The sequence below is a fragment of the Hirsutella rhossiliensis genome, assembly GCF_020360975.1.
Source record: "Hirsutella rhossiliensis strain HR02 chromosome Unknown scaffold00005, whole genome shotgun sequence".
NCBI classification, from domain to species: Eukaryota; Fungi; Ascomycota; class Sordariomycetes; order Hypocreales; family Ophiocordycipitaceae; genus Hirsutella; species Hirsutella rhossiliensis.
In genome coordinates this window covers 796,260-812,121 of record NW_025408671.1, presented here as the reverse complement: position 1 = coordinate 812,121, position 15,862 = coordinate 796,260, and the positions used below count along the sequence as shown (strand labels likewise).

At 52.4% G+C, this 15,862-nt stretch overlaps 1 protein-coding gene across 1 annotated transcript; it reads right to left on the bottom strand.

Annotated features, from left to right (window-relative positions):
- Positions 1–10,927: 10,927 nt before the first annotated feature.
- Positions 10,928–12,587, bottom strand: HRG_05282 (reverse transcriptase (RNA-dependent DNA polymerase) domain-containing protein; the record flags this gene model as incomplete). The annotated part of the gene is made up of 7 exons (XM_044863753.1): positions 10,928–10,935; positions 11,014–11,131; positions 11,193–11,434; positions 11,485–11,990; positions 12,038–12,375; positions 12,429–12,510; positions 12,571–12,587. The coding sequence occupies 7 exons, from the start codon at positions 12,585–12,587 to the stop codon at positions 10,928–10,930; spliced, it is 1,311 nt and encodes a 436-aa protein (XP_044720285.1).
- Positions 12,588–15,862: the final 3,275 nt, after the last annotated feature.

The following is a 15,862-nucleotide window of genomic DNA, read 5'->3' as shown; positions in this document are numbered from 1 at the left end:
TATTAGTTACTTCCGCCCGTCTACCTCCTAAGAGAGCGTTCCTTTAAGTACCTAGCTGCTATAGTCCGCTTTAACTAACGTAGACCGGTCGAAGTCCTATTAAAGTAGTACTAGGGCTTAAGAGAATAAGTCCTTAAGCGTATAGAACGCTCTTTCTTATACGGGCCCCTAGTAAAAGGCGGTCTACTTCTTAGTAATCTTATTTAAGGGCATTATAATATAGGAGAAGCCCTTAATAAATATCCTATAATAGTTCGCGAACCTAAGGAAGCTCTATATACCTATCTATATAGTTAGGGCAGCCTAGTCCTAAATCGCCTAGATCTTTACGGGGTCCGCCTATATACCTACGCCTACGTAAATAATAAAGCCTAGGTACTTAACCCTCTTAACCTTAAATTCGTACTTATCTAGGTTAAGGTAGAGCCTATAAAGTTAAAGGCGCTCTAGGACCCTCCGTACTTTCTATATATAGTCCTCGTAGGAGCCGCTTATATAGATAAGAATATTATCTATATATATAAAAGCGAACTTATCGAGGAAGTCCTAAAGCACGTTATTAATATAACGCTAGAAGGTAGCGGGCGCTCCTAAAAGGCTAAAGGGCGTTATAAGCTACTTAAATAAGCTATAGCGTATATAGAACGCTATCTTCTACTCGTTACCCTCTAAGATCCGTACTTTATAGAACGCCTATTTTATATCTAGCTTCGTAAACTACTTTACCTTCGAAAGGTTATAGAGCGTATCCGAGATTAAGGGTAAGGGGTAGCGGTCCGGCCTTATAATTACGTTTAGAGCCCTATAGTTATAATAGAACTATATCCCGCCCCTTAGTTTACGTATAAATAAGACTAGCGCTCTTACTTTAGAGCTACTTACTTAAATAAAACCTTTATCTAAGAGGTCCCTTAGCGTCTTCTTTAGCACTAGTAGCTCTACGTATAATATACTATATAGCAGTTTAAACGGTATAGGTAGTTCCTACCCCTTTTTATCGGTATAAAGTACGATCCTATAGTTTACCCTTAGCTTATATAGGTTAAGCTTATCCGCTTCCTAGGACTTAAATAGCGGTAGGAGGTCGTAAAAGCGCTCTAGTATCTATTACTATAGCTTAGAGGGCGACTTTAGCTTCTTTATTTAGAGGGCCTTATCGATATCTGCTAAGCTAACTATATAGACCGCTACGTTAGCCGCTGCCTAGCCTTGCCCCCGCTCTACCTATCGTATAGTTCCTATAAAGATAGAGGCAAGGACTTCTTATACTAAGTATAAAGCTTATATACTTAGTCCTATGCCTATAGAACCGTCGTTATAGTAGACCTACCGTTATATAGGCCTAAACTATAGCTTCCTTTAGTACGGAACTAAGTATAACTCTATATATAATAACTAGGGTTTCCTAAGGATTAAGGGAAACTCTAGTTAAGGGATTATATAAGCTACGATAAGCTTATAGTAACCGTCGACCTTTATAGCTAGCTACGTAATACCCTTAATTACTATACCTTCTATCGCGCTTAAGGCGCCCTTTACTCGCCTTAGGGCGATCTTTTCTACTAGTACTTATATCTCTCGTATAAGCGCCTCGTTAACTATAGTATAGTACTAATAGCCCTCGTCTATAAGGGCGGTAACGGGTAAGGAGTTATTAATTATAACCTATATTAAAGTAGGCTCCTCTTCTATATAGGCGGATAATTCTTCCTTCTCCTTTACTAGTGCTAGTAATTAAGGCTCTAGAGCTTATCTTTACTCTAGAGCTACTCTTTTTCCTCTAGGCCTAGGGGGGCGGAGTCCTCCTTATTATCTAAGGCGAGGAGCGGTTTTATCTTCGCTACTTAAACCGCTATAGGCCGCTTAGCTAGAAGGAAGGGGCATTTTAATATAGAGTATATAGATACTCCGTAACGTAGGCAGCGGCCGTTAGCCTTCTTCTTCCCGATTTCCTTGCTTATTACCTACTTCGCCCGCTACTTAAAGTATAGGGCGGTATAGGGGGTAGTCGACGGCGTCTTCTTACTACGTCTAGCCCGGTCTATACGGGTAGCCGATATTAGGGTATCCCTATCTATATCGATAGCCGGTTATTTATCTTATAGAGGGGCGGTAATCCCGTCGCCGCTATATAGTATACGCTTATAGAGCTTCTAGAAATACGGCGTCTACTTATAGCCCTAAGCTACCTTTATTAACCGGCTTACGTACTCGCCGTAGTTAGTAGGTATAATTATAGGGATAAGTAGCTCCTATAGGGCCAGCGTAATCGAATTCTATAGCTATATAAGCTTTACGCTATCTTCTTATACTATAGTCCCTACTACTTATAAGAGCGTCTCTTTAAAATCGGGAAGGAATTCGCTAAAGGTTTATCCGTCTCTCTACTTAAGGGTCTATAGCCTATCTTACGCCTTCTCCCGCTCCTATACGTTGCCGAACGTATATATAAGGTATTAGAAGAAGTCTTATAGGTCGCGTCTGCCCCTAGGGCCGCCCTTATCCTAGAATCTAGAGATCCGCTATATCTAGGGCTCTAGCAGCGTATAGAGGAGCAAATACCACGCTATATCGCGATAGCTATTTAGGCCTTATTTCTCGTTAGTTATAAACTTCGTCTATAGCCGGCTAAGGAAGAAGTAAAAGGACTCTAGCTTACCGTCCTAAGTCGGCTAAGGGAGCGGCTTCCTCGTCGGTAGTATCGCCGCCGTAACTAGCGTTACGGAGGTCGTAGGGGTTAAAGCCGGTCTTATAAACGGCTCCCTTAGTATAGCGAGAACCTCGTCTTTCTCGCTAGCCGTCGCGCTTCTAATCGCTTCTAGGATAGCTACGATACTTCCTATCTATCTAGGGAGGGGCGGAGTACTTCCTTAAGGGGGAGGCGCCCTCTCCGGAAAGATATCTATTAGATCTATTAATTAATAGCTTATACTATTACGGAGTAAGCAGAGGCGTGCGCGTAGGTGCCGTCCGTAGGATAAAATTAATAAGCTATATAGAGCTCTCTTATACGCGGCTAGCCTATATATATATATATAGGATCCGGCCCTCCGTACGTAACTATACGGCTTAGGCTATAGCCTAAGCCTATAACCTATAATAGTTAAAGACTCTTATAGAGGCAAGGACTTATACGCCGTTATTATACTTACGAGGATTTACGCTAGGAGCCTAGTAGCACTATAAGTAGGCGGGGCCGAAGAGGGCGGCGTAAGAGACAAGGATAAGAGGTCCGCGGGGGCCTTAGTAGACCGTTATCGCGATAAAGCTAGTTAATAGGAGGGCCTAGTCCGGAGCGGGGGATAGGGTAAGCCCGGCGCCCTAAGCCCGAGCAGCGTCGTATATAGGACCAGAGTTCCGGCCGATCATAGCAGCGCCGGTAGTCGGTCGCGGCGCCCTTTAGAGAGAGCAAGAAGAGGCGTTAAGGGAGGTGCCTCCGAGGCGAGGGCAGGGAAGACCGCTAGGGCTAGGGAGATAGAGGATCAGCGTAGGCCGAGTCGCGCCACGGGATATCCAGCCTTAGCCGACACCGAGGGCGGCGGGGCACTAGCTGCCGCTAGGCGGGCCCAGCGCCGTCTCGGCCCCAGGGAAAAGCTAGTGCGCACCGAGAGAAATCCGGCCTCTGCCGACGGTAGAGGCCGCTAGGCCTTCGCCGCCGCTAACGAGAAGTTCGGACGCTCTACGGGACATTCGGCCCCAGCCGACATAGAGGGCCGCCGGTCCTTTACTGCCGTCGAATGGGATAGGTTTAGCTGTAGCCTCGGCCGGAAGCTAGGGGGCTCCGTAGGATACCTGGCCCCAGCCGACATGGAGGGCCGCCGGGCCTTCGCCGCCGTCGAGCGGGACTAGCCCGGCCGCAGTCTCGGCCGGCTAGCAGGGGCGAGGCCCCCGCTACAACTCCCCCCGCAGCCGGGCCGCTTATTAGCGGCAGAGATAGCGCACCGGCAGGTACGGTCGTAGAGCGAGGTGAAGGCGTATAGCGGTGATAGCTAACCGGACGCAGGTAGAGCGGCGATGCCGCGTGAGAGGCAGGTGAGGACGGTGCGGAGGATCTACCGGACGTTCTACAACGCCAGCACGTTGCCGATTATAACCTACACACTATGCTACCGGAAGCGGGCTAAGGGGGAGCTGAGGGAGATGGCGTGGGAGAGGTGGTCGCGTAGCGACGTTGCGGGGGGCGGGCGGTCCCTGTTCGGGTGCCGAATCTGCTTCCGGGAGGGCAGGCTGGTGCCGGTCTACGCGGAGTGCGCGCAATGGGCCGGGCGCGAGGGGGCGTCGCCGGCCATGCACCTCCACGGGCGGCTCGGCCGCGAGCACGCGTACCCTGACGAGCTAAAGGGCCTTACGCCGCTCGAGGAGAAGCTTATCTCGCTAAACTCGTGCTACGGCTTCGTAACGAAGTATAGTATCCCCGGAAGCTAGAGGCAGAGCGTAAGGTACCCGAGGCACGTTAAGGGCCATATTACCGTATTCCTAAACGACCTATAGGGCCTAGCCGCTAAGGTGCTGCTATACCCGCTGCTCCGGGTTATAGACGAGATCCACGTCTCGTGGCAGGGTGCCGAGAGGCCCGGGCCGCGCGACCTATCGGGCCTGCTATCGGTAAGGCGGTCGGCGGTGGAGAGGGCGCTAGCCTGGCTTAAGGAGAACAATCCACTCTACGGCGAGGTCGAGATCGACGCGGCGGAGATGGCTAGCCGGGGGGCGCCGCCGTACGGGGTGCCGCCGGTGGTGTGTGAGCGGCTAGAGCGAAGCGAGCCGTCGGCGCGGGAGAGGACGCGGACGGCGTAGGTGGTGCTCCCGTCGGAGCGGGCCATGGACGACGAGGGTGCGGTCGAGATCGAGGAGGTCCTCGCGATGCTAAGGCAGGGGCGGGACGCGGAGGAAAATGCGTGCTTGGCTCCCCCGCTCCGGCTAATCGCGCGACCCCGGGTGAGCTGGGTGAGCCCCGCTGGTGTGCGTCGCGCAGCTGGGTGAGCTAGGCATCTCTGCAGCGTAGAGGAGGGCTGTAGAAACTGTGCCTTAGACGCCCGTGCTCTTATTGGTCTACGGTAAGCGATAAGTGATGTTATCCCGCCCGGTCTAGCTGAGAGCATGTCTGAGACCGGCGGCTAATATATGTATTGGCCGCCGTCTGGGATCGAGGGGATGAGTTATCTGTCCTGTATTATTATAAACTCGTGACTCTTTTTTTTTTCAAATTTATTACGCGTGTGTAGCTGTCTAAGCTATGACGCGGCAGGAGCTGTCACATAGGGTATATCAGTCTTCAACAGTCTAATTCCCCTATTCGCATAGTTAGCCTATATTTTAGGTCGTGGTAGTTCGTAATTCCGTATTAGTGATAGATTCGAACCTTCTAGATTATATCGTTATCTAGGCTGCCTGAGTGGCGATATCGCCACTCAGTCTAACGTTATAAGTATAAGAAGCTAACTTCTTACTATCACTTAGATAGAGAATCAAGAGCTACTCAGTCCCCGATCTTCATGCTTGCTCAGCTCATCCTCCGTGCGATAGGAGCTAGCCCCCTATAGCTAGCTAAGTTAATAGCTAGCTTTACTAGCTAAATAGCTAGTAGTGTATGTAAGAAAGAGATAGGTAAGGAAAAATTAACAGGGTTAGTCCTTTTGTTTCCACGCTTTATTGTTTACCCTGTTATAGGGCTGAAGCCCTTTGAGTTGAAATTCCGAGGGGGACCCCGGAAAGGAACCCCTGCTCCTACCCCTGAGCCCCTGAGCTTACGGGCACATTATAAAAGGGGATCCAGATAGACACACTTCCTCTCTTCTTCTCTTCTTTATTAAGATAATAAACTGTATTTGGCCATAACCTGGTTGCATGCCTAGTTTAGTGATGCCTTTCACAGTAGGTCCCCTTTTTTTATCCCCTCCTCTATAGGTTGTCTTCGCCTAGAGAAGTGGATAAGTTCGGTCTTTCCGAAGTCGAATTCGACCCCTTGGTCTAAGGCTTGTTTAAAGAGGCTAGCAGCTATTCTCTCTAGCTGTTTAACATTCTTTTTAGCTGAACCTGATATGATCGAGACGCTAAAGTCGTCTATATAGGACAGCTGGTATCCTTTTTCCGCTAGGATATCTCTAACGTAGAGGAGGAAGAGGATAGGGCTAATAGGGGAGCCTTATAGGACCCCTATAGATATGTCTCTTAGTGGCTGGAGTTGGCCTTTAAAGGCTAGCTGGAGCTTCCTTTCTAACATAAAGCAGCTAACCTAGCAAATAAGAGTTCTAGGAAGGCGGAACCTTTCTAGAACTCTTATTAGCCGCTCCTTCGATATGTGATCAAAGGCCCCCTTTATGTCAAGAAAGAGAGTACTAGTAATAGCCCTCTTTTTTGCTGCTTGTTCTTTTTAGATGTAGAGCGTAAGGAGTATATCGCACGAGGTGTAGAGCAGCAGCAAGCATGAAGATCAGGAAGTGGAAGAACTCTTGATTTAGCTATCTAGAAGGAAAAAGAGCAACATCTTTATAGATGATATAAAGGAGTGGCTGGGAGATACTAGAAGCATCTGATCATATAGTGTAGGTGCCTATAACGTGTGCATAATGTTGATGGTTGGTGTGGGTGTTTGGCATAGTGTAGATGGTAGGGGTCGGCCTGTTGGAGGCTGATATCCTGTGTGTGACAGAGGAGGGCTGTGTCTATCTGTAAGGAGCACGAGCACAACGAAACAGAGAGTGAAGAACGGGGGCCAGTGATGCAATTGTTGATCTCTAAAGAGCCTGTTCAACGCTTGAGAGGTGGGATCCTTTTAACATAATAGCATCCTCCCGTTTCTAACGCTTACCTCCGAAATGTCTCGGAGGTCTGCTTCAGCTGGCACGTGACACTATCACAGATCTTTGTTTCCTTCCCCCTAGTTGCGTAAGCCCCAGCAGGCCAGCTGTGTTAGCTAGGTAGCTTAGCCGGGTTGCAAAAAGCCTTTCTAAGGTCTTGCCTAGACAATTAAGTAAGGCAATAACCCTATATGCTTTACGGATGGAGTAGTCCGGCTTATTCTCTTTAGGGAGGATAATGCCTATAGCTTGCTTCTATACCTTAGGGTGATACCCGCTACTAAATAGAGCTTTATAGGCTCTATTAAAAATAGTAGGTATAGCCCTATAGGCGTGTTGTAGTGGGAGGAAACTAATCGTGTCTGGCCCGGGAGCTTTCTTTGCGGAGGATCCTAGGATCGCCTTTTTAACCTCTATATCCTCTAAGTCCGGCCAGTCCCATATTGCCCCCTTAGCCTTACTGCCCTTATAGCCCGGGGGCTGCTCTTTCCGAGGGCTCTGGGGTCTAGGGGGTTCTTGGGGGCTGGCCGTTAGACGCTCTAGGTGTTCTTGAAGCTGTTGCTGCTGCTGTTGTTGCTGTGGTGGAGCTGGGAAAAGTGTGGAGAGAAATGCCTCGCACTTCTCGTTAAAGGTAGTTGCTTTAGCTTCTACCCCTTCCTTTGTATACGAAATACTTGGAAGGGTAGGGCTAAGCTTATTCTTCGTATAGGAAAAGGCTGTAAAGATATCCTTTCCCAAACTCGTGACTCGTGTGTGCGGACGCGCCACGGACGAGTTGTTATTGAAGACAGCGGTGCAAACTTGCTTTTTCCGAAATGCCCTGCAGAGCAAAAACGAAAGCATCATCGGGTCAACGATCTCAAGCCCGTACGTCACTAGCTGATCGAGAAAACAAGGAATAGTATTGTCGCTTTGGACAGTATCAGCTGAATTATGATGAAACTGAAGCCGAGCGAAGCGAGAACGAAATGAACGCAATCCATCATGCGCAAATTCAAGCCACAATTGTCGTCAAGCAACCGAATAATATCACCATACCTACCATCAGCATCACTCCTGCCAGCAGAGGCAGAGCGGCCGGCGTCCCGGCCTAACTGCGGCGGCTACGAGCTACGTCAATCACGACGCGTGGAGTCGCGGCCCGATGAGCCAAACCTCCCCAATTCACTCAATGGGAGTTCGCTCTGCTCGAGGCAGCGTCCACAGGGTGTTGGCGCCGTGAAAAGGTCCAGTTCCCGGGCCTTTCATGAAATTGCGAAAGCCGCTCAGGGGCCGCGCCGCCTGCTTAGATGGTCACTGACGTGTCTGATTGCTGAAATCAAGACCAATTATCAAGTCGCGGGGCGTCCGGTCACGGAGTTGCGCCGCCCGTTCTTCCGGAGTGTTCCAGTGCGCCCTAGAGTTGGGCTCGGATTCTGGTCCCTGGCAATGATGGTGGCTGGAGAATCTGACCATAAGACTTTCCCACCGTGCAGCATCTTGCCGTTGATCGTGATACGGGGGAACAGCGTGGCCACTATTGTGTGGTTTGCAATACCAACTTTGCCGGCGTTGCGAACTCCAAAATCGGGGTAACTCTCCATATGCTCGTCTTCACCCATGAGAATCGTAACTTGAACAATATCACTGGCTGGCTGAGCTTCGTGAACCCATACCTGGGCTGCTCGGCGCAAAAACTCATCGACCCGCCGATGGAACTCTTGCACATTTGCACGCGAGACCAACCGATCGAGCAGCCTTAGGATATAACCTCCAGCATCGACTACCGCCTCCGCGGCCGCCTCCAGCTCTGAATCGTCTTGGAATTTGGTAACCTGGTGGCGGAAAACTTGTTGTAGCTCTTTTTCTTCCTCGAAAACTCGAGCATCTGGTCCGCTGCCTGCTTAAAGTCATGCGGGACGTAGAACGGGCGAAAGATGTACGCTGAGAGAGCTTCACAGATGACGGCCTGTCCCGCCGCACGGCGCATTAGAACTGCCTCTTTGGTAGCCCCAGTTGACAAAGGGAGACTAGGAAAGCGGGATTGCAGGCTTTGCAATGGGGGATTAGAAGTCTATGACACTGTCAGTTAATGTCTGTTAACCTCACTACGGTAGCAGCTAGCTCACCCTTGCAGCCTCGGGGTCGGACATGAAATTCTTAACAATGGTGTGGGATACTGCTGCCAGAGAATTCAGCTGTTCTCTACTGTAGAAGGCGTCAGTCAACCGTTTTAATTTTAATAAGGCAAACCAGATACCCACAGTCTTAACTCTCGAGTCTCGTCCACGTCATGAAAGAAACCAGAGCCAAGGTCTCCTCTCGCCTGCATCAGCTTCAATCTCAGATCGTCGCGTTCAGCTTGAGCCGCCTGGAGCTGAGATCGGTGTATAATGCAGTCTCTCTCCATTGTTTCTGTCTTCTTTTGGAGTCGATCGCGTGCATTATTGGCCGAATTGGCATTCAACTCGAGGGTTGCTACTTGTTTTCGTAGAGAAATGTCCCTGTCCTTGATCGTCTCTAGTTCCACTTGGAGTTCCTCCATCTTCCTTTGGTGAGTTTCCAAGATGGCCTTGTTGTGAAAGGCTGGCCCGGAGTTTATTCAACAAGCAGGTGCCTAGGTGTTGTCTATCTAGAGCTAAGGAGGAAAAGAAGCTGAACTCGAGGCGTAGCCTCGAGTGCGAGCTTATATTGCCCTTCTCGGAATGTTCTCGCAGCTTCTGGGTCCGCGGGCGGCCGGTGTTGCCACCGGAGCACGACCCACCGGACCCGGTACAACCGGGTTCACCAGCCGGGCACAGCCCGTGACATTACCCCCTTCCCTCCGACCAGGTCGGCGTCTGCGGGGTTCTTGCGTTCCTGCCAGCGTCTCGTACCTCCCTAGGGCCATCATTGGTCTTGATTGGCCCGTACTTGTCCTCGAATGCCTTCATCGCAATTGTTCCTTGCAACCACTCAACTGGCTCCCAAGTCGGCTCTGCGTAGCCCGTCCATCGCACTAGTGCTTGCCTGAATTCCTCGTCCGCGCTTCTTCCATCTCGCGCAGAGGATCTCGTCGACATCCCACAGATCCGTGCCGGACTCATCTTGTACCGGTGGTGGCTGTGCGTCATCTACCTTTGGCCAGGAGCCGGATCTTGATGCGCCCGCCGCAAAGGTCAACATGAAATCGCGGGTAAATTGAGCCACGAACATCGAGCTCAACAACGTGCGAACTAATTACCTTCGTGACTGTGTACTTGTGATGCAGCCAGTCGAGCTTCTTGCACGGTCGTGGCGATCTGTAGTTTGCCATCGAGAGCCACACCTTGTCACCAACTTCAAATCGCTCCGCAGGCTGTCGCTTTGCGTTGGCAGCCTCTTCTTGTTGTTGCTGTGAGGAGGCCATCACTGCTTGCATGTACTCATTGACCTCCTGCAGGCGACTGAGTAGGCTATCAGCTCTGCTTTCCTCTCTATGCCTCGGTGGCTCTTCCGATTCCTCGACGCTGATGGGATCGACGTGGTAACCATGCTCAGCGAAAAGGGGCTGATCTTGGTCGCTGCGGATTCACGATTGTTGAGTGCCAGCTGCGCGGCAGGGAGCAGTTCTCCCAGTCGTCCTGCACGTACGACACGTAGGCTCTCAGGTAGGCCTCGATCTCCTGGTTCATTCTCTCTGGCCCTCCGTCCGTCTGAGGATGATAGGCCGTGCTCAATTTCTGCGTGACACCTGCAAGACGGCAGAACCTCTTCCAGAACCTACTTAGCCAGTTGCTCCCGCGGTCGCTGACGATGGACCGTGGCATTCCGTGAAATCGGTAATGACACTGGAGAAAACGGTTTGCACACGGCTCAGCTTCCATGTTGTCCATCACCTCGAGGGTCACAGCCTTTGTCAGTCTGTCCACAATCACCCACAGGTACCTTGCCTTGCTCGGTCCAGTAGGCGGCAGATCTGTGATGAAGTCCATGGACAAATGGCTTCGGGTCGATCTGGAATCGGCAGAGGCTTGAGAAATCCCCTTTTCGACTGGCGCCAGATGTGTGCTCTGCCGCAGGTGTCGCAATTGGCTACGTACCGGCGAACCAGCTGGGACTGCCCAGGCCAGTAGAATCGCCGAGCCACAATAGCCAGCGTACCCCTGCCGGGATGACCGGTCGCAACAGAGTCATGCGACTGCTGCACAATGCGGGTTCTCAACTGGTCTTTCTCAGCTTCCTCCTGGTTACCCTCCTCTCCGGATCCACCCGGCACCCAAATACGGTCTCTGAATGTCAGCCTTTTGCCTGCGTCGATCGCACATTCTGAAATCTGGATCTTCAGGCCCAGCGAGGGCGGGAAGGCACGCTCGCGATGCGGACTGCCTTATAGGCTGCCCGGAATATCGAGTCCTTCGCCACCGTTTCGTCCCAGAGTTGCTGCAGGTCCGCTACCTCGAAGACCTTCATCTTCGGCAGGGTGGATGCCTCTGAACAGTCAGAACTCATCGCGTTGATACATGCTCTTGTCGATGATGGAATGGCACTATCCGGTATCAACTGTATCATTCTTCCTTGTTCCCGCTCGTCGTCAATGCCCTGTGGCTTGTCTTGTTCACGGCGGGACAACGCATCAGGCACGACAGCCTCGCTTCCCGGTCGATACTCGAGCTTGAAGTCGAACTGGGACAATTCGGCTGCCCAACGGCTCTGCCGTTCCGTGAGCTTCTGGCGTGTCATGAAATACCCAGGTTGCGGTGATCGGTAAGGATTGTAAATGGGCCGCAGCTCCTAAGTTCGGCGTTCCAGTTGTCGAGACATCTCATGATGGCAAGCATCTCCTTGTCGTGAATGGGATAGTTGTACTCCGCTGGCGAAAGTCGCTTCGAGAAGAAGGCGCATGCGTGTCGACGTCCATCTGGGCCTTCCTGCGACAGGACGCCTCCCAATGCGTAGCCTGAGCAATCCGTCTCCAAAAAGGTCGGGAGGCTCGGGTCCCACTGCTTGAGCACCGGTGACTCGCAAAATCGTCGCTTCAGCTCCTGAAACGCCTCGTTCTCCGCTCGTCCCCAATGAAAGGCAGTTCCTTTCTTAAGCAGGGCATCCAGAGACTGCGTGATCTTGGCATAGTCGGGGATGAAGATCCGGTAATAGTTGGCGAAGCCCAGAAAGCTTCTGACACCCTTCACCGTGGTCGGGGCCTCCCATTCGCGGATGGCGCGCTGCTTTTCGGGGTCGCAGGCGATTCCTTTCCTGCGTTGACGATGAACCCAAGGTATTTGACCTCTTGTACCGAAAACTCGCACTTCGCTGGGTCTAGGTGCAGCCCAGCGTCGGCGAGTGCTTGGAGAACTCGTCGCACCTTAGCCTCATGATCCGCCTTCGAACCGCTCGAGTAGATCAGTACATCATCCAGGTACGCTGTGACAAAGTCGTCCAGCCATTCGCGCAATACACTGTTCATGTATCGTTGGAATGATGCCGGGGCGCCGCTCAGGCCGAAAGGGCACACGAGCCACTCGTAGAGCCCAAACCTCGTGCGAAATGCAGTCTTTCCCTCATGTCCCGGAGCCATGCGGATCTTATGGAAAGCGGCCACCACGTCCAACTTGGTGAACCACTTAGCCTTGGCCAGATTCTGCAGGGTCTCCGCGATGAGGGCAGTGGGTATCGGTCGCGCTTGGTGATTGCATTCAGCGCTCGGTAGTCGCAACAAAATCGCAGCCCTCCATTCGGCTTCCGCACGAACAGCACCGGCGCGGCAGCCGCTGAGCTACTCGCTCGGATGAATCCTCTGTCCAGCAGGTCTTTCAGGGTCTTTCGCAAGACCAACAGCTCTTCTCGTGACATGTTGTAGAGTGGGCCCCACGGAAGGGGTGGCTCGTTGCCGTTCTTGTCAGGCTGCAGGTTGACTTCATGATCCACACCCGGTCGATGTGGCGGCAGCTTCATTGCCTCTCCTGGTGAGAATAGGTCGCGGAATTCTTTCAGCACTTCTGCCGGGACCTTCTCGCTCGGATCGACTGGCGGCTTCGGCTGAAGCGCCTCTCTATATCCGACAAACTGATTGCATGAATCGAGATCGCGTTGCACTTCTTGCGTCTCTTTGCGCGTCGACACTCCGCCGTGAATACGGCTGCCGACACGAGTCTTGCGCTTCGAATCGCGCGTATCTTGGCGGGCTCTTCCTGCCCAATGAGGCGTATCGTCACACCTGCCCTCCCATGGTACATTCGCTGCTTGGCAGCATCGTACACGACGTGATTTCTCTCCATCCAAGGCCGGCCGAGGAACATGTCCTGGCCCAGGCTTGGGATCACGTATGCAAAGACACGTTCGTCAAATCCAGCTGTCTCGACCACAACAGCCACGACCCTGGGGATATGACACTCTTCGCTGACTCTGAGAATCCCCCAATTTCTCGTGGTTTCGAGTCGACGAAGGGTATCCGCAGCTTCCGAACAAGGGCTTCGTCGATCACGGCATAGCAGTCACATCCACAGTCGACAAGGGCGCGTATTCGATAGCCTCGGTTTACCCGCGCGTTGACTAATACAGTCCGACTATTCATTCGTGGCTTGAACGCTTCCCAGTCCCGGATGTCTGCCTTTGCAGGCCCCGGCGCCCGCTTTCGCCCGGGGCTAGTCTTTTCCCGCCGACTCGTCCTCACTGGATGCTGCGGTTGATTCCGAATCATCTGCGGCATCGGGCTTCTTCATGCGCGCAGCTTTAGGTCGCTGTTGCTTCCTTCGCCAGGAAAGACCACCTGGGCTGGGCAGTCCACGATAAGATGATCCGTCCGACCACAGCGATAGCAGCGGCGCTCATCCTTCGGCTTCTTATCGACATGTCGACGACCCTTCGACTCGTGGCCAATACGGTTGATGTCCGTCATCTTAACATCTCCGTCGGGGTCCTCCGGTTCCTCCTTGGGTCGTTGCCTTGGTAGCTGTTGAGGCGTCCGCTCAGTCGACGTCGGCTGCCTACCGGGTTTCAGTCTCTCCAATCTGCCCGCAATTTCCTGAACTCTCGCAAGCCATCCCTGGTAGTCGTCGGGTAGGACGGCTGTGACCAAACTCTCTGGAGGCGTGCATTTATTGCGTTCTCTAGAAATACGATCTTTGCACTGTCCGGCCAGTCTGCTCCCCCGGCTTCAGCTAATGCCTGTTCGAATCGGGGAAGGAAGGACGCGAGAGGTTGGTCTTCGCGCTGCCGCATAGTTCTCAGCGTGGCAGCAGCGCGGGATTGGATGTTGCTGTCCTGGTAGGTTCGGTCGAGGTATCGCATGAACTCTTGGGGGTCGTAGCTACCCCCAGGGCCTCCCGCGGCGTAAAAGGTAGCGACCACTTGCTGTGGTCGCTCGTCCAAACATGAGTTGATGAGGTACCAAAGTTCGCGATTTCCACTGTAGTAGTGTGCATCAAGGTCCAGCTTGTCTCGCATCTGCCTGGCCCAGGCGGAGTAGCTCTTCCGTGAGCCGTCATACTTGGGTGGGTTGGGCAACGGTTTCCGCATTCCAGTACCGCAGGTTTTGGGGAGGGGCGTGCCCAAGCCAGGCGTGCTCTCGCCCAATCCTCGTGCCACTGGCGGCGATTGCAAGTCGGCGCTCTGCGGCTGCGCTCGCCCGAGTTGCTCCATCAGCAAGGAAAGTTGGTCCTGTAGAGGGCTGAGAGTCGCATTGACCGCTTCTTGAATGCGTTGGTCAATCCATTGCTGCTGGAGACTTGGCTCTCACTCTGCTGGTCCATCCTGACGAGCAGTCTGCAGCTTGCGGTATTTAGAAGGAGCTCTAGATATGTGAAAGGCTGGCCCGGAGTTTATTCAACAAGCAGGTGCCTAGGTGTTGTCTATCTAGAGCTAAGGAGGAAAAGAAGCTGAACTTGAGGCGTAGCCTCGAGTGCGAGCTTATATTGCCCTTCTCGGAATGTTCTCGCAGCTTCTGGGTCCGCGGAGCGGGGCCGGTGTTGCCACCGGAGCACGACCCACCGGACCCGGTACAACCGGGTCCACCAGCCGGGCACAGCCCGTGACACTTGTTTTGGTCAAATATCTTGTACTGTTCGCCAAACGTGTGTGCTAGCACGGACCTCTCCCTAGCCGCGGCCGCCTTATGCTGCACCAGTTCCCCATTTAGCCGCAGGACTTCTTTTGTCTGATCGCCTAGCTCTCTCTCGAGTCGTTGCTTTTCGTCGATGAGGTGGGCGTAGTTTTGTATAGCGTCGGCGTCTCCTCCTACTTCTCGAGCGAGGCAAATGAGGGACCAAAGTTTAGAATCTTTACTGGTTTTGGAAGGGGGCCCTCCGGCTGCCGGCTTTACCTTGGACTCAGCCATAGCAGCGAGAGACTGAATCCGCTCCCTGAACGATAGATGAATCATTTGGCTGCAGAGCCAAGCTGAAGAGGGCTTCGTCTCCATATCATATAGGTGCGCCGCCAACACCCACCCTTATTCCACTGGCCGGCCTCCAACTTGGCAGGCAGAATTTGAACCTCAGTTCTGCCTGTCGTGTTACCATAGAGGTGGTGTGATTGTGACCAAACTAGATTGGCCAACGAGTGGGGTGCTGGGCAAACCGTCGACACAGCGACCCATGCAGGAGGCCATCCAGTTGTTACTATATGTGGTTCTTAATGCAGAGTCATAGATTGTACGCGAGACTTCCCCTTCAAGGACTAGTCGACGTTAGTTAAGGCTACGACGGATGGTGGGCCGAAGGATCACTCCTGGAGTACCAAAGACGAATGGTTCTAGCCACCAACCTAGTGGAGTGCTGCCGTCAGCGCCGCTCTGCAATTCACGCGAGTGAGAGGAGCATCGAGTGCAGGGCCAACAGCATAAGTCGGGCAAATCATAGATTGACACGCTGTTGGGGGCAAATGCGAGACCTGCAAGGACGGCCGGGGCAACGAATACGTAGTTGCAGCCTTTTGCATTAAGATACTACATTGCTATAACCAACCGCATATAAAGTAACTTACATGTTCTCGGCCGGAGATAAGGGGGGGCCGCCCTCACGTACCACTACTCCACTACTCCACGACCCACCTTGCTCTCAAAATTTAAGCCTCACCCATGAGGGGTCTCCAGCTTCTCCCACCAATCTGCTACCTTCCAGTCACAGGGC